The sequence below is a fragment of the Harmonia axyridis genome, chromosome 2 (genome assembly GCF_914767665.1).
Source record: "Harmonia axyridis chromosome 2, icHarAxyr1.1, whole genome shotgun sequence".
Lineage (NCBI taxonomy): Eukaryota > Metazoa > Arthropoda > Insecta > Coleoptera > Coccinellidae > Harmonia > Harmonia axyridis.
The window spans coordinates 60,952,321-60,970,678 of record NC_059502.1 but is presented as its reverse complement, the minus strand read 5'-3'; the positions used below and the strand labels follow the sequence as shown (position 1 = coordinate 60,970,678).

The following is an 18,358-nucleotide window of genomic DNA, read 5'->3' as shown; positions in this document are numbered from 1 at the left end:
AGTAGTTTGAAATTCATTTCACTAAATAGGAATGGATTTCCAGTGACGTCATTTGGGAGGCTGTATCTCCGTAGGGAGAGCCGCTAGACAAAAAAAATTTGGGGACTTGTCATCTTATTTTTTTATGCTTTAACTGAATCCGAGAGACTTCCCACATTTTTCCGGATACCCTGTATATTATAGTTTTTCGAAAATTACTTTTTTTCCAGAGGTGGAACTTATCAAAATTAACCATTTCACCAAAAATACACTCATATAAAGTATTCGAAAGTTAAAATTTTATCGATGAAATATAGAACCAAATACGATCCTTGAATAGATTAGATTATAGATTCGATGTTGTCACGGCCTTGAATGAATATGCTGAAATTCAATATACAGTGTTACGACCATTGAACCAATTTGGACTAAGCCAACGTTTCTATTATATTTATATAGACTTTATCACAGCTACAGAGAAAAACAACCAAAAAGGTATAAGTTGAAGTGACAAATATATATGAACAAAAGGCAACAGAGTCGAAGTTTAAAATATTAGTTTACCAATTTCATTTAGTCGAATGCAAGTGATAAATTGAGCACAGAAAATATCTGAAATTGATAGTAACACTTTTTTATTATAATATCATACTAAGATAGAATTATATAAACAACCAGAATGGACTTTGTGTTTTAAGAACACGGCCTACCTCACTAAACCTAACTTGCTGTTTTCAAGGTATTGGGAATCCATTTGCCTATTTTATGATTATAACAAGATAAAGCATAAACGTCGAGAGATGAAGGTGATGACTAGAACGCCTCGAGTGTTAAAACCCCAACAAAGGCCGAAACTCTCAAGCTGAACTTTTCGGCATAGAACGCCGATGCAATGGTATAGAAACGATGAGATAGACGTAGTCCAATCACCTGCTGCCCTACTAGCACCACCCAAGAAGGATGGCCAAAAGGTTTCTGGTACTAGCGAATCCAAAGCAGTCAAGAAACAAAAAATTTCTTCGAGAGGATTTTAAAGCTTGGACCATGGTTTCAAGTTTTTTCCCAACGAAGATAATATAAGCCAGATAAAAAACTATGGGGAGTCAAAGAATTCACATCCAGGTCAAATATGCGGACCAATACAAAAAAGTAACCAGAGAGGTCATCAGAGGTATACCAACAATCTTTGCCAGAAAAGTAACACTAGAGCTGACTTTGTCAAGTCCATCTTGAAGAAGAGAGATCACTAAGTGTAGTCATCAGAGGTATACCAATAATTCTTAAGGAATATCTGATATTTGAGGTCAACCAAGTGTTCCGAAGGGGACAAGAAGAAATGAGAACAGCAAGCTCCTCATGATGGTCGTGCTTCCAACTACATGGTGGAGAAAATCTACAAGCCGACGCGTTTGTCTTGACAAGTTGTGAAGGTTGAAAAACTACACAAATCAGTCGAAACGCAGCAATGCCACAGATGCCACGTAGACGGCATCCTGATGTGTCATCCAGCGGCACCCAGCAAACTACAGGGGATGCTCCTGGAACAAGGCCTCGAAACCAAGAAGTCCAATGACAATAGCTCGGAAGGCCTCATCTGATAATGCCCCCAAGGCAAAAAAGACTGTCAGTGACAATAAGAAGAAACCCAACTAATCCAAAAAAAAGATCCAAGAACAGAAGAAGTTTGACGGCATAATAACAAAATGCCTGCTCATTGTCCTAACTGGCAACAGATCCATAAACATAGATGAAAAATCTTCACAAACCGATTTTAAACAGCGAGAGATTAACTAGAAGAGTTCGTGTCTCAGAAACACCTCGATGTCATCATAAAAATCACGAAACTGAAGCCCACAAGAACTTTAGGATCCAAGGATACAACCTGCGTCGTTCAGGCTATCCAACCGGAAGGGAGGGGAGAAGCAGTGATGAAGAAAACTAAACGGTGTTAACTAATCACAAAACTGACAGAAAAGTTTTTGCAGAACAAAATATCATCTTTCTAACGCCATCTATTGAAAAAATAATAGATTTCTTTTTACTACACCTAATAATCTCATGGAAAAATTCTGCAGTGATTATTTAATTATCAAATTCTGTATTGATTAGGATGAAAAAAAAGTGGAAATATATGTGACCTGGTAAATGTAAGTAAAGTTGTCCTATTGCCATATAAGCGCCAATGATCGACGATAAAGTGTACAAAATGAGGAACTTCCAAAGACGATTCATGGAACTTATTTCTCCATTCTTGGTATGTAAACCTAGAAAAATTGCTGTTGTTCGAATAACATAAAAAAATGGAGTTTCTTCGCTCCGACTCATATTATATTTCGGCAAGGAACACTGCAACAATGCACAGAATAGAAATAACTCGAGATATCGAGTAATTAAAAACTCATCAATTAAAGTATAAGTATCCGAAAATATTGGTGGTGAAATTTATGAATCATTTATAAGTCAACAAAGTCAATAATATCCACAAAAATTCTAACGTGACATTGCATATTCAAGTTGTTCAATATCAATATACATGCTGAGTAACTCAAAATGATAACTACGACTAATAATTAATTTATTTTAACGATGTTTTGATACTTGCCACTTGGGTTTGAGTTAGTAACTGATGAAAATTTCAGGAAAATCCAAAGGTTGGAGCGTGTGGAAAATTGATAGCGTGTTGGTCCTCCATGAGGTCTCAGAAAGACGTCTGGGCATACTACAGATGAGATTATCGATTTCTTCAGACTACTTGAACCTAGTACCTCCAAAGTCTGTGAAAGATTGGGTATATAATATACAGGCTGTTCCGTAAATACCACGTCAAACCGAGGGAGAATGTAGATCAAAGGATAACCCAGGTGTTATGACAAAATTTATATTATACAGGGTGGCCATTTGAAAACGAAACAGACGAGATTACAGACGAAATAAAGTTTTTCGATAAAAATGCTCGGACAGGTCGATTTCTGTTTCGAGGGGGACAACTTAAGATGTAGGTTACGGACGCATAGCGCTTCAACCCTTGCTGCTACAACCCCCACCCCCAATTTTTGAATAGGGAAGATGGGGTGAGTGATACCTCAATTTAAAGGTATTTTTATACTGATTTCAGCACAGTAATTGTTTTTTTATTTTATGCATTAGTTCTCGAAATATTCATGCGTTAGTTAGTTAGGAAGGAAGCCACAGTCATAGTTGTTTTGAAGCTCAAAATGTCGATTACTACAAGTGCCATGAAAACACCACTTCATTTTCAAATACTTAGTTAAGAATATTTCGAGAACTAATGCATAAAATGAAAAAACAATTACTGTGCTGAAATCAGTATAAAAATACCTTTCAAATGAGGTATCACTCACCCCATCTTCCCTATTCAAAATTTGGGGGTGAGGGTTGTAGTAGCAAGGTTTGAAGCGCTATGCGTCCGTAACCTATATCTTAAGTTGTCCCCCTCGAACCAGAAATCGACCTGTCCGAGCATTTCTATCGAAAAACTTTATTTCGTCTGTAATCTCGTTTGTTTCGTTTTCAAATGGCCACCCTGTATAAGTCTTACCGTTTTCAAGTAATTTTTTTTTTTTGAAAATTTTTTTTTGGTTAATTTTTTCAGTGAAATATTGCTGAAGAATGATTTCAACGTTTATATTAAATACATCCTCCGAACATTTTTTGGTAGTGGATTATTTTGTTCATGGAGTTAAGCCCATCGTAGTGGAACCAAAATGTACCGAGATACTGCTGCACATTACACCAATAAATTGTCTATCTTATAATGATTTCTAAAACGTATCACACAAGTCATTTGTCATTCAAAGAAAAAAGATATGGCTGTTTTTATCCAAATGGGTACGTGTCTGACAAAATCAAGTTTGTCAATTCAGTTGAGAAATCTTCGATGTTGCATTACTCAGTGAACAATGGCAATTGTTTATGTACGAAAATATTACTCGCATAATTATTCACCTCAACGAAATTCAATTTTGCCAGCAAATTTTGCGAAAACATCATGCAGATCCAGATTTTTTCAATAAGATCTTTTGGAGCGACGAGTCTTTCTGTACCAAGGATGAGTACATGAATCTCCACAATTTGCATAGCTGGAATATCATAAATCCACACGAGGTGAGAGAATATAGATCACAATATCGATTCAAGATCAATTTATGGACTGGAATATTTAATGGTGCAATTTTGGGCCCGATCGAACTGCCGCCATCACTGAACGCAAACAATTATTTGGAATTTTTAACCAACCAGCTGCCCATTTTATTGGAAGATGTGCCACTGGCGCTGTGACGAAGTCTGGGGTTTCAACATGATGGATGCCCAGCACATTACGGACTCGAAGTTACCCCACATTTGAATAGAACTTATCCCCACCGGTGGATTGGAAGAGGAGGTGAAATTTTGTGGCCTGCTCGTTCACCTGACCTAAATCCTATGGACTTTTATTATTGCGGCTGCCTAAAAGACAAAGTATACGCAACACCCATACGTGATGAAGCCGAATTGAGAGAACGCATCCGCAATTCGGCTTCATCCCGTATGGGTGTTGCGTATACTTTGTTTTTTAGGCAGCCCCAATATTAAAAGTCCAGAGGATTTAGGTCTTCATGTACCCATCCTTGGTACAGGAAGACTCGTCGCTCCAAATGATCTTATTGAAAAAATCTGGATCTGCATGATGTTTTCGCAAAATTTGCCGGCAAAATTGAATTTCGTTGAGGTGAATAATTATGCGAGTAATATTTTCGCACATGAACAATTGCCATTTTTCACTAAGTAATGCAACATCGAAGATTGCTTAACATCGCCTCGTGCACACGGTCAAGTGGGTTCGAGAGTCGGTTTGGTTATATCATCGAACGTTCTAAACCATAGATAACTAGTTCTAGATAACATTAGTTTGTCTATGTTCTAAAAGTTCCAGTGCTATGACGTCAAATTGCCCTGATTGGCGTTCGAGAAATAAGATAAGAATGAAAATGCTAATTCAGTATTTTAAAAAAGGCCTTCAATGTGGAAAACCTAAATTCATTTGATTTTATTATATGACGCAACATCCCTATTGTTAACATGATAAGGTGAAATTATTTCATATGACACAAAATGACAAACTTTGATTGGTTGTTAAAACTGTCAAAAAATGTTCATAATGAGCCCCACCAACCTTTCGTTGGTACCCGCTGCAGGCATATTGCCTCCAAATACCTACTCATCCTAACGGGGTTCCGTATCCCAGAGAGAGATGCACTTGAGTCTAACGAGATAAAATTTATAGGTCGCGATCGAAGTTTGTCTTATTTGGAAATGGTGTATTTCCAGCCATTCCATATGGATGCATCGAAAGATTCTCGAGAACGACCAGCACGGAATTGTTAAGTAAAGAAAGTTGCTCGAGATTATTTCTGAGAAAATGATACCATTTCCTAGAGATTGAAATAGGAACGCATATTTATCATAGTGCCATGGACCGAAGCCACGAAGCTATCTATCAAAATTCCCGATTTGGCGTTTGGAGCGTGCTCTCGAAACGTCCATCTATCTGAAGTGTGATTTGAAATTGGAATGAGAAAAGGCTTACGATCAGAATCGAGGATATTTACTCGAAGAAATAGAAAATATCTCGGCCTTGTGTCTGAGATATAAGCGTCATATGAATTTTATAGAATGATCTATCAGAGTTTCGATGGAAAAGTAGGTGAACCCAGGTCACAAATCGTCAAAAATCAATATGACCTAAGTACCTTGGGTATTAACTCATGAACCGTTGAGTTTACACCCAACGTATGGCATATTGATGAAATTGTTGTAAAAATAAGACTGTTATTTTTAGGGAAAACAACTTTATAACATCTAAGTTCTATGTTCTATGATCTATGTTCTATGATCTACGTTCTATGTCTGAGATTCTAACCTAAGACTAGTTCATGTGGTATTTGTGAGTTATTTTAGAATCCCGAAGAAGTGGCATTGTTTTTGATTTCTTACAGGTTAGTAAGCTATTTCTTTTTATTTGTTTTTATTTATTTTTATTTTATTTCTTTGTATTACTTTGTATATTATTATTTCTTTTTTGTATGTTATTATGTTATATTTTAAACTAAACAAAATAAATCTTACAGATTCAAGACATCAAATCGTCTATTTCTTTGATTATAAAAATAAGAATTGATTACATTCTTATATTGTTATCATCAAATCTATCCGCGTTATTTGCTGAAAACTGATTTACTTCGAATACCCTATATATTCTTTCGAACCAGAAACATCTTTTGCTGGTTTAATGTTCCCATTTAAGTGATAAGATTCCACACACAAAAAAATATCATGTAACGGGTGTTTTTTTTCGAGGTATATAACTTTAAGTTGACATTACTGTTCTAAATGGCGACCGATTTAACAGCTGTCAAGGGATTTATTCTCAGTTTAGTTTGGCAATTCATCATGAATAGACTCACGCCTGAACAACGCTTGCAAATAGTGCAATCAAGGATGCTTTTTCAGAGCTATAGAACTTTAAATTGTAATAAAACAACGACGGATCATTCGATTGACATTAATTTTATTTATCCGCGAGATAATCTTGGGGCATTACATTTTAAATATGATTTCTAGCATATAACCGCCCCGGCTGACTCAGATGTAGTCCAATCTAGACGTCCAATTTTCGATTACTTTTTCCAACATTTGTGGCCGTATATCGGCAACAACACGGCGAATGTTTCCTTTCAAATAGTCAAGGGTTTGTGGCATAGCCCCACAGAAAGTAGTCTAGCGGTGTTAAATCACAAGACTTGGAGGCCAATTCACAGGTCCAAAACGTGAAATTGGGCGGTCACCAAACGTGTCTTTCAATAAATCGATTGTGGCACGCGCTGTGTGACATGTTGCGCCGTCTTGTTGGAACCACAGCTCCTGGACATCATGGTTGTTCAATTCAGGAATGAAAAAGTTAGTAATCATGGCTCTATACCGATCACCATTGACTGTAACGTTCTGGCCATCATCGTTTTTGAAGAAGTACGGACCAATGATTCCACCAGCCCATAAAATGGACGTAGTGCGCGATACGTATTCCGCACAGAACCATTATTTTCGAAATAAAATTGCACTATTTGCCAGCGTTGTTCAGGCGTGAGTCTATTCATGATGAATTGCCAAACCAAACTGAGAATAAATCACTTGACAGCTGTTAAATCGGTCGCCATCTTGAACAGCAATGCCAACTTAAAGTTATATACCTCGAAAAAAAAACCCGTTATATGTATAAGTAGAAACAATTTCTCAGGAAAAATTATAATATATTCAATGTCTTCTTTAAAAAGTACATATTTCATTGACGGTGAGTTGATAATACATCTTTTCGTTTATATCAGACATTATCACTGTCAAAAACTTTTATGAAAATTGTATATGTTAGGTTATCGTGTTGTTATTTTATTTTTATATCTTATTTTCAGCTGACCTGATGAAGGCCTAGTGCTGAAATCGATTGTCTTAGAATACAATTATTTATAAATAAGTGTGTCTTCCATTTTCTTTTCTAATTCATCATCAGACACACTCATGGAGTTTTTCGTTAAGAAAACAGAAGATCTTGTTAGCCAATCCACATCGCCGAAACGAGAAATCGCTTCCAAATCCACATTCAAAAAATTTCGGTAGTTATTGTGCTTTTGCAGCCAATATCTGAGTAATCATTTGGCTATCGCGATGAAAATTGACGGTTAAGTGACACCTTCTTCATTTTAGAAGAAATATCACTCCATCAGACCAAATTGCATACCATACAGTGACTTTTGTGGATGTGATGGTAGTTACAGGAGGTTAGGTTGCTTATTTACATAGCCACCGAGTGAAGAATGTGTTTCGTCGCTGAAGAAAATAAGATGAGAAGTTCCGTCGTTCAAGCACCCAATCGACATTTGTTCTTCGCATTTCACGTTCAGCTGAATATAGTTCTTGTGTCAACTGAACCAACTCAACTCAACTGAACATAGTTTTCCGGGAAAAATCGTGAGAAAATCTATAGAAACTGAAAACAATAACAACGGAACGGAGTACATCTGTGATGAGATAAGGAGTGAATCAGTTTCATTAAGGTATTCCACACACTGCAGCGTTTGTATCGAATACGTTTATCGGTATAAAAGGTATAGCATTCTTCTGAAAAATGAACGAATTGGAGGCAAAAGTTCAGAAAATCCATGATGACATCCTGAGTAACCGAAGGGAAATTAGAAATTGTATCGAGGCAAGTGAAGCTCGAATTCTGCTGAAATTTGAAGAGATGAGAAAGCGGTTACTGTTGTTGGAAAGAGAGAACTGTGAACTCAGAGAGGAAGTTGAGGGCCTTAAGAGAAAGCAAAATAAGAAGAATATTTTGATTTTTGGGCTGAATAAAAAGGAGGATGAAATAACACCACAAAGCGTGTGTGATGACCTGAGTGTGTTGATTGGTGTTCAGTTAAAGGAAAGTGATATCGGAGACGTATACCCACTGGGAAGGGCAGTAGGTTGTCCAATAAAGGTTGAGCTCAATTCATATCCCAAAAAAAGGGAAGTCCTAAACAATTGCCATAAGCTGCGCGGAAAAAAAATTGCAATAGCGCACGACCTGACTGCTGTCCAAAGAAGGGAAAATAATATACTGAGAAAACATCTTTTGAGGATCAAGCAGGAAGGAAATCACACAAAGTGCGTCATTAGGGGAAACAAACTTTTAGTGGATGGAACTCTGTATGGAATTGAAGAACTCGAGGTAGAAGAAACCCCTAAAGACAAGCCAAACAGTGCACCCTCAACCCCGTTACCAGCGTATAGGCTGTCAAGGGCAGATCCAGTGTTGTCTGATCAGCAAGAGGACAGTGGAACCCCAAATATTTCACCAGTAAATATTAAGATCGATCGAGCAGAAAAGCCGGCACAGTTGGATATTATCAGAAAGCCGAGAACCCGATCAGACCACAAGAACTAGAATATAGGGGTGAGAACTAGTTATTTCATTAATTTTTGTTTTTTTGTTTTTCTGATTGGTTCGTAGGAAGCAGAGCTAAGGTTTTTTTTTTTTTTTTTTGTCACTTTTTGGGAATATTTTTGTTGTTTTTTGGGGAAAAATTGGCAAAGATCAAGTTTTAAATGCTGGAATTGGTGAGAGACTGCAATTATGAACCGGTAAACACGATCGAGTTGTGCAACATAATGGAGTTGAATAAGATCATGAATGAAAAGCGGATGAATCAAAACTTTCTGAAAGTATTTCACCAAAATATACGAAGCATTGCTAAAAATTTTGATGAAATCATGATATTCCTAGATCAACTGGACACCCAGTTTGATGTGATTGTGCTAACAGAAACATTCCAGGGAATGGATTACCGTGAAAGGTTTAGCATACAGGGATATCGAATGTTGTATAATGAAGGTGATTTCAATAGGAATGACGGGGTAATCGTTTATTTGAAGGAGGACATTTATTGCAAACACGCCCTAGTCCAGATTGCCGAGAGTCGGGCCGTACAGGCAGAAATCAATATTAATTAGATTACTGCCTAGAATCAAATGATTAACAATTTCAACATCTCAATACCTCACCAATTAATTCACTTCCACTTAAAGGAGTCAATTGCGTTCTTTAATCAAAATTGAAATTACGGTTCTTAGTCGATTAGGCATAAAATAGATTTCACAGTACTTACTGGAGTAATTAGTTATCTACTATTGAAAATGCGTAAAAAGAGCCCTTGGATGATTGGATCGTTCTCCGGTAGCACGATAAATTTAAGTGAAATAACTAATTTTTTTTAAATATTGTTCTATAAAGATAAAATCTTCAAGATTCTTGAACGTTTTTAAATCTTCTACATTCCTTTACTAATTACGAAAAGTACTATATATAGAAACTGTTGATTAAAAGCATATTTTGTCATTATATAATATTGATCAAAAAAGTTCATTGTTGTGAACTTGTATTCCCGAAGGCAGTCGTTTTGAAGTATTCCTCAATTATTATAAATTAAGGAAATTTGTATTAATAAAATGGAAGAAAATCATGTGAATTGGAATTACGTGTATTGTAAATACATAAAATAATGTGAGATAGATGTAATGTGTATTAAATCGACATAAATTATGTATAAAATAGATTTCACAGTACTTACTGGAGTAATTAGTTATCTACTATTGAAAATGCGTAAAAAGAGCCCTTGGATGATTGGATCGTTCTCCGGTAGCACGATAAATTTAAGTGAAATAACTAATTTTTTTTAAATATTGTTCTATAAAGAGAAAATCTTCAAGATTCTTGAACGTTTTTAAATCTTCTACATTCCTTTACTAATTACGAAAAGTACTATATATAGAAACTGTTGATTAAAAGCATATTTTGCCATTATAATTGCGAAAAAAAACAATAACTACTTATCCCTTTATGGTTATTGTAAGGGAAGTACTACATATTATGAAGATTTATAATTTAATCAATTCTAACACTTGAATGAAAAGTACATTTATAAATATTAACAACACAATTTGAACAATTAGGTCATTCTTTTGTGTCACACTATATAAATTTGGCATAGGACAAATCTAACTTGCTCTCTTCAACTTCTTAGGAATAATTGTAGACAAGCAGCTTCCTCTATGTCGCTAGGTACGTCGTTTTCTAAATCAATCAATTAGGTATATTTTTAACTATATTGAAATTTCAATTATTTGTGCGATTTTTCATTCCGTGTGGATACTTGAATTAAATTTTATTTTTTGGGGGACTCATTTCGTTAGTAATGTTATGTTTACAAATTTTTATCTACATAATTTTTCTCTTGCTCTACACGACAGATGCAGAAAATAATCATTTTGAAGCGAACAAATGTCAAGACGATCAATTGAGCAAATACAGTGTATCCAAAATGATACTCTCAAAAGAGTACCTAATACTTGAAGATAATGTGATGCGAAATACTACAAAATCATAATATATTTAAGGATATTTTTATTGAAAAGTTCATGTTGAGAATAAATTTCTCGATTTCTGCAATATGTTTGAAAATATTGAATCCCAGAAACTAGAAACTCTGTTGGAAGGTGACAACCTGTCTAAATTATCATTCAATTAATAATTAAATTTTCAAGTGTAATTATTGCTTTGATCTTCTGTGAATTTCAATTCAGTTAAAGTTCTCCGAATGCTTAAACGGCCTCTACGCCCCTGTGTTTGTCGTCTGAACGCTCTGGACAACCTTATGACAACACGATCCGATGAATTTTTTTTCGTCGTATCGAAGCTTGAAACTTACGCAAGAACCGTACAGAATAGCGAATAAAATGTACAGGTTTTTCTTCAATTCTCACCGTCGCATAATTGCACTCTACTCTAATGAAAGTCTATCTGTCGATTCGGAAAAACAATAGAATAGCAGGCATTATTCAGGCTCTTTGGAAGCTCAAACTCGCCTTCGTATAGAAGGCATACTGAAAATTTACATTCACAACTGGTGATTATCAGTATGAAATAAAATACAGTCAACTCTCGTTAACTCACAATCTCCTCAAAAAAACTTGTCTTAGTCGAAAAAATAACTCAAAATTATTTTACGGTTATATTTTACCATGATGACCTCTAAAGAAGACCCGCTAAAATCACCTCCAAAACTCGAGGTTTGGTTTGTAAAGGCTAAAGGAAATACCTACACCTTAGGGCTCTGTAGAGTCCTAGGAATTAAATGCTCCTTATTTGTCAGAACTAAATCAGTTGAAAAAAATGATGCCTAAAAATAAACAAACAAAAACTCTTTGAATTAATTAACTCTTTTGACATTTCGAATTCTAAATCAGACTCCTTCATAAGAAAAACTTGAAATAGTCAGGATTTGTCAATTGACATTTATCAACACGTAGTGACATTGATTAATTCAGAAGAACTTTTCCTAATGTCAATTTATTTTTCAGTACATTCATCCAAATATGTGATATTGAGATGTGTTCCAAATTGAGTCGGCACCATTGCCAATTCCGTTATTATTGATGCTACGATGTCGGTTGAATGAGAAAACTGGTAGTATTTTTAGTGACCTTCTCGATGCCGAAAACAAAACAAATATTCACAGTCGCGTTGTCATAATATTTCATAAAATTATATTTTTTTCAATGGAACACCCTATATTTTTTCATGCATTTCGATTCGTTTTATTTTAAAATGATAATAATACTAATACTCCTATTCTCACATATCGTAGTGATACTTTTGCGATACTTTTGCGTGGAGAAGTTGTTACGTGTGCCCCCAGCAGCTTATTGGATCAAAGAATAATTAATAATATTGATCAAAAAAGTTCATTGTTGTGAACTTGTATTCCCGAAGGCAGTCGTTTTGAAGTATTCCTCAATTATTATAAATTAAGGGAATTTGTATTAATAAAATGGAAGAAAATCATGTGAATTGGAATTACGTGTATTAATTGTAAATACATATAATAATGTGAGATAGATGTAATGTGTATTAAATCGACATAAATTATGTCATTTTTTCTGAAAGAGATCTTGAACCAACAGCTCCAGCCAATTGTATTGTTCAGGATATGATGAATATTCATTATATTATAAATATTTGTGAGTTTCTGTGGAAGTCGATTAGGTCAATGTTATCAATTAATATTACATCTTCATTAGCTGATATTCATGTATATGTTAATACTAATACATCAATAAACATTTGAAGGATTAACAACAGTCAACTAGACCTGAAAAGTTTTATTCTCGGTTTCATTAAATAGAGAAGATATGGGTGAGTCAATTTTGGTGATCAATAAATCAATCTTTCCCAGTGCTGTGAAGGTATTTTACTTTGTAGTGTGATCGTACTTTTATTTTCCAAACCCATACATTATTCTTTTTGGATCCTTGTGAGGTACATGAACGTTGTGTAAGCGAATTTTATAAACTGAAAGAGATCAGCATATTATAGTACAGAGTTGAAATAAATAAAATTATTCGAAAATAGAATAATTCTTAATCGAATTAATGACTTGAATCAAAGTTCTTATAACTACAATTTTTAGTTTCAATGAAGAAACTCAAGTCAACTAAAAATTATGTTGTTATATGTGTGTTCACACTTTTTAATTTTTTCTATTCTATAAATAAGTAGACGAAAATCTTCATCAAAAGCGAATAAGATTGATCGCGACATGCTCATGACTTATTTACAGAGTGTTTTAATACTAAATATGTACTTCAAATGCAATCCTGTGCTCCTTACTGAAGATTGAAATCAAATCACCTAGTTCTATGTTTATCCTTTATGAGTAACGGTGTTTCATTTAAAAATTATTTGTTTCAAGAAATTTCAATGATGAATATTATGTTTTATTGAAAATTATATGTATTGAACGTTTATTTGCGATATAAATACAATTCAATGACCCGAAGGATCAAGATAATATACATTAAAAAAAAATTATTTTGCAGTTCTATGTTCAACTTAAAAAATCAACATCCCTATAAGGAGTAAGATATCAATGTTTTACGATATTTAATTATTGAAAAATACGAAATATTATGAAGAAATTACAATTCCGCCAGAGGTGTAGAATTTAGGGAGATAAACTAGACATATTTTGAGCTTTGGATCCTTTAGTTGAAATATTTATTATGAAACAAAGTCGTATATGAATAGAGTATAAATTTTTACTTACCTTATGTATATAAGTCATATTTATCTTCAAATTCATGGGAACAGATATTTCGAAAGGTTTCTGGGTACGAGCAAAAAATAATTGGAAATCTTTGATCAGTGAAGGGTGCATCTCATACCACGGTAAACCATAAATGAAGTTATTTAATGCTTCACACTACAAAAAGAACATAATTCATCCGCAAATCTTCAAAGTTTTACATTGTTACTGAATACTTGCCATATTTTCCAAATCCTGACCACGAAGGGCAATAAAAATGTTACTTATAAACCACACCATCATTACCGCTAATAATAAGAGATCAAAATCCTGAAAATAAAATTAAAAATTAGGATTTTTTCCAGGTACAATGTATATATCTACTGGACCATAAAGCAAGAACGAAGATACGATATTCTCTTTTACTGTTCAATCCCTGTTATGAGAAAATTTTTGTGAATCCTACTATACATTTTCGCTAAATTTTTCAAATGATTCTTTTCCATTTGAATTTCGATTAATTTCTTGTGAGACTTAAGTTTCCAAGACTTTTCAGTATGCAATATCTCACCTCAATAATTTTATGGCAAAGTATAGCAATCAAAAACATCATGAAGTAGCATAGCAAAGGATTGAGTTTAACCTTGACGTAGTGGTTTATCAGTTGTACCAATCTGAAATTCAATTGAAAACATTAGATTTCTTTATATTGGACTCTTAACGAGAAATTAGCAGTAGTAATCATTTGACGTGTGAATGCGAATGTGAAGAGGTGTTTGAATATCGTGGTGGAATGAAAGTAACATATAAAAACAAAACAAAAAATATAAAGAAAACAAAAACAGAATAACAAATAAAACGGCTGATATTTGGAAATAATTGATGAAAGGAAAATAAGTACAATCTTTAGTACAATTTCCAATAGAGTAATAACATAATTATTTATCTGGTCAATGTATCAGTAATAGGAAACTGCCATCAACACAACCATTGTCAGACAGAAGGTCTCCACGCCATTACGTGGGAATCATATGATATTAATTATTTATCTGGTCAATGTATCAGTAATAGGAAACTGCCATCAACACAACCATTGTCAGACAGAAGGTCTCCACGCCATTACGTGGGAATCATAATCGAAAGTAACCCAAGGAGAATGCATGTCATCAAGGGAGGATAGCGATATACCGGTTTCACCCTTTTCTTGATTATACAATTCATGTTCTGATGAACCAATAGAATCTGTAAATTTTCCTTAGTTACGACGTATTGATAAGTGAATATACTACTTGACGACGTGGTATAATCGTTTTGGTGTTTCGCCTCCTGCCATATTGTAAACATTTCCATAGTACATTCTTGGACGTTCGCCAAAAATAAGAATCAAGCTCAGTGAAATGTCATTGAATTATCAAAATGCGTTGCTTTGGTTATAGTTATTGAAATTATTCGTTAATCGTTATATAATAAAATTCGCGAAACACCTCTCGTGATGTGTAGCGAACTACGTCTCGCGAATCAGTGTATAATCGAATATTGTCTATGCTCTTGTGATATAATAACCGAGTATTCGGCGTCCGAATCTCTTGAGTGTGCTAAGTCTGGTAGTTAACATTACAAGGATTAGCGTGAGAATTTTATCAATAATGATAATACATATCATTTATATCAGTAAATTCAAGGAAACCAGAAGGTAGATTTATCAGGGATTTCCTTTTTCTGACCATTTCTTAACTGTGTTGTATGCACATTTTTGAGAAATGCTTAAAACGCAGGATTGTTGACTTATTGGAGAGGAACAGGCTTTTGCTCGTAAACCAATTTGGTTTTAGGATTGTTGACTTATTGCAGAGGAACAGGCTTTTGCTCGTAAACCAATTTGGTTTTAGAAATGGAAGAAGTACTGAGGATTTTTCGATTTGAAAAATAATAGATATAACTCAGAACCTGCATAATAACAGAAAGAATTTGTCGGTTTTTTTAGATCTTTTCTAGGCTTTTGACACTGTTTCTCATGAAATTCTTTTGGATAGGATTGCAGAAATAGGAATAAGAGGTAGCTCCTTGGACCTACTTAGAAATTATTCAAGTAATAGACAATAAAAACCATAATCAATAAATATTTCAGTTCTTATATGACAGTTAAAATAAGTATTCCTCAGGGTACAGTACTAGGACCGATCTTGTTCCTAATTTATATCAATAAAATAGGACAAGTGATTGATGACTGCAATGTTACATCATATGCTGATGATACAGTAATACTGTTCAGTGGGAGATCTTGGACTGATGTCTATGAAAAAGCCGAAAGAGAATCAGTAGACTGCATCAGTGGTTGAGTGAATGTCGGTTGTGCCTGAATATGTCAAAGTCTTTTTTCATGACTTTTTCTGCCACAACTGTAGACCAACCAAAAACTGATCAATCAAATAACCAACAATTATTTATACATAATGATGAATGTCAAAGTTCGAAATGCGACTGTTTCATTTTCATGAAAAAAACCGCTACTATAAAATGAATAGTATTGGACCAACATCTGCAATGGGGCCACCACTCTTCATACTTATGTGATAGAGTAAGAAAAGCTTTTTACAAATTGTATGAAATCAGAGAGATTTCAAATCAGAAGCTTCTTCTTATTATTTATAGGTCACTTGTAGAGTCATTGTTCAGATAAGGTATTGTTGTCTAGGGAAGTGCTTATGACAATATGCTTTGTAACTTTCAGGTAAGTGTGAACTCGGTTCTAAAAATATTAATCAAAAAGCCTTGCTTATTTCCAACTATAGCTTTGTATTCTGGATATGGTCTGCTAAACATGAGAATCCTTTATGTTTTTACCAGTCTTACATTCTTTTCGAAAATAAGAAACCTTTTTTCGTCAGTCTCGCATGATCATTCTACAAGATCTAACTCAAGTAATGACTTGATGCTGCCACTTTTGCACACTCATGTTTGTCAACGTTTTGTTAAATTTCTGATCTCAAACTTGATCAATTTGTTGACTCATGTGAAAAAATTCTTGTCGAAAAAAAAAGAATTTAGAAAGGAGCTTGATTGTTTTATGGTAGATAATTCAAATTGGTTTGACTCAGTATAAGAATTATTGTTGTTTGTTTTATGCCAGATATTATGCCTTCAAGTTTTCCCCACAATGGTTGTGTGCCTCCCTCACTCCTGAAAGTATGAACTGATTATTTTTATCTGAATAATATCCCTGTGTATCATGTCGTACTGTGTTTTTGCAGGATCGCTCCATGGTGACCGATGCAATAGGGTTGAAAAGAGTAATACACAAGATGTATCATGTGATATCATCTTAGGTGAAATTTTCTTCCCATTACTTTGTAAATGTAAAGTAACTATTTTTTGTATCAACTTTTGTGGGATTAATTGAAATTTGAATTGAAATTGAATTGAATCCATATTCCGATTACTTACTCATGAGTTTCGTTGTAGAATTCTATGCTTTGTGAAAGTCTATGTCTGGTTAGCTGTATATCCTTTCCAACAAAATCAATGTCTCCTAATATTCTTATTAGTCGTTGAATTCTAGCCACTGCAATGTAGGTGCATCCTATGTGAACGCAGGAAACAGTGACCACGTGAGCCATATAGTAGTAAGAGTATATAGAGAATGCCAATATGCACCCATCAATCACTGGAGAATCCATTTGTTTTGGCAACCAGGCGCAAAGGATGTTGGCGCAAACAATTGTAGAATTTCCTTCTTCGGCCTTCCGGGAGAGACACCGGCCAGTCCAAACTACCCTATCTGTGAACCATACCAGGATGGAGCATTGAATTGAGTAGAGGTAGAACTTGCTCAAGTTCTCGATGTAGATTTTCACAGGTTTATATTCTTCATTATTATGATACTCTTCATTGTCCATTTGGGTTATCAATTTCAAAATTGTTCCTCTTTCTAACACTATTATGTAGGTGTAGATCGTGCATGCGGCAAATGTTGCAGCATTATTTAATTCTTTCATGACAGCAGCGGAGTTTCCTTCTGAAAAAATTATCACTACATGCGTTAACGTTATATGCTGCAAATCAGAGCACACACTGACAGGGTGCTATCTACTTCTATTTATTTTATAAATATATTCTATCCTTATATCTAATTCGAACTTATAGAGACGTCCACATGAAAGATATGCTCAGTGCAATTTCCTGAATACTGGTTTCGGGGGAGGATCGATTATGGTATGTGGTGGAATATCTTTGACTGCTCGCACAGACCTAGTGGTCGTTGATAATGGAGCTATGAATACTGATGGGTATATAAGGAACATTCTTGAAGAGCATGTAGTGCTATTTGCCCCATACATTGGTGAAAATTTCATTTTTATGGACGATAATGCCAGACCCCATCGTGCGCGCATCGTTCAGGAGTACCTTGAAGAGGTTGGAGTCTCTCGAATGGAATGGCCAGCAAGGAGTCCAGATCTCAATCCGATTGAGCAGGTTTGGGACAACCTCAACAGAAGGCTGAGAAGTTCAGAAAATCATCCAGCTACTCTTACTGACTTAGAAATCCAACTCAGAGAAATCAGAGATTAGATCAGCACATTTTAAGATCACTCATTTTGAGTATGAACCTTCGTTGCCGAGCTGTAATTAACGCAAGGGGTGGAAATACCAAGTATTAAATAACTTATCAGCATTCCAGTATTTTGAAAATTGTTTATTTC

General features: G+C 34.7%; 1 protein-coding gene across 1 annotated transcript; it reads right to left on the bottom strand.

The window, feature by feature from the left end:
• Positions 1–12,607: 12,607 nt before the first annotated feature.
• On the bottom strand, positions 12,608–17,753 carry LOC123673547. Its single transcript, XM_045608104.1, has 4 exons — positions 17,103–17,753; positions 14,230–14,332; positions 13,680–13,988; positions 12,608–12,925 (listed from the first exon to the last, which is right to left on the bottom strand). Exons 1-3 carry the CDS (start codon positions 17,651–17,653, stop codon positions 13,884–13,886), a joined length of 759 nt encoding a protein of 252 aa, XP_045464060.1. The 5' UTR covers positions 17,654–17,753; the 3' UTR covers positions 12,608–12,925; positions 13,680–13,883.
• Between the last annotated feature and the right edge of the window lie 605 nt (positions 17,754–18,358).

Bases quoted from the DNA above. Each gene is read 5' to 3' on its own strand.
- LOC123673547 (XM_045608104.1), bottom strand. From the start codon at position 17,653: ATGAAAGAATTAAATAATGCTGCAACATTTGCCGCATGCACGATCTAC. The intron at 14,333-17,102 runs GTAAGTAATCGG...ATTGAATTTCAG, and splicing joins TTCTACAACGAAACTCATGA to ATTGGTACAACTGATAAACC. The intron at 13,989-14,229 runs GTGAGATATTGC...TTTTATTTTCAG, and splicing joins TTTGCCATAAAATTATTGAG to GATTTTGATCTCTTATTATT.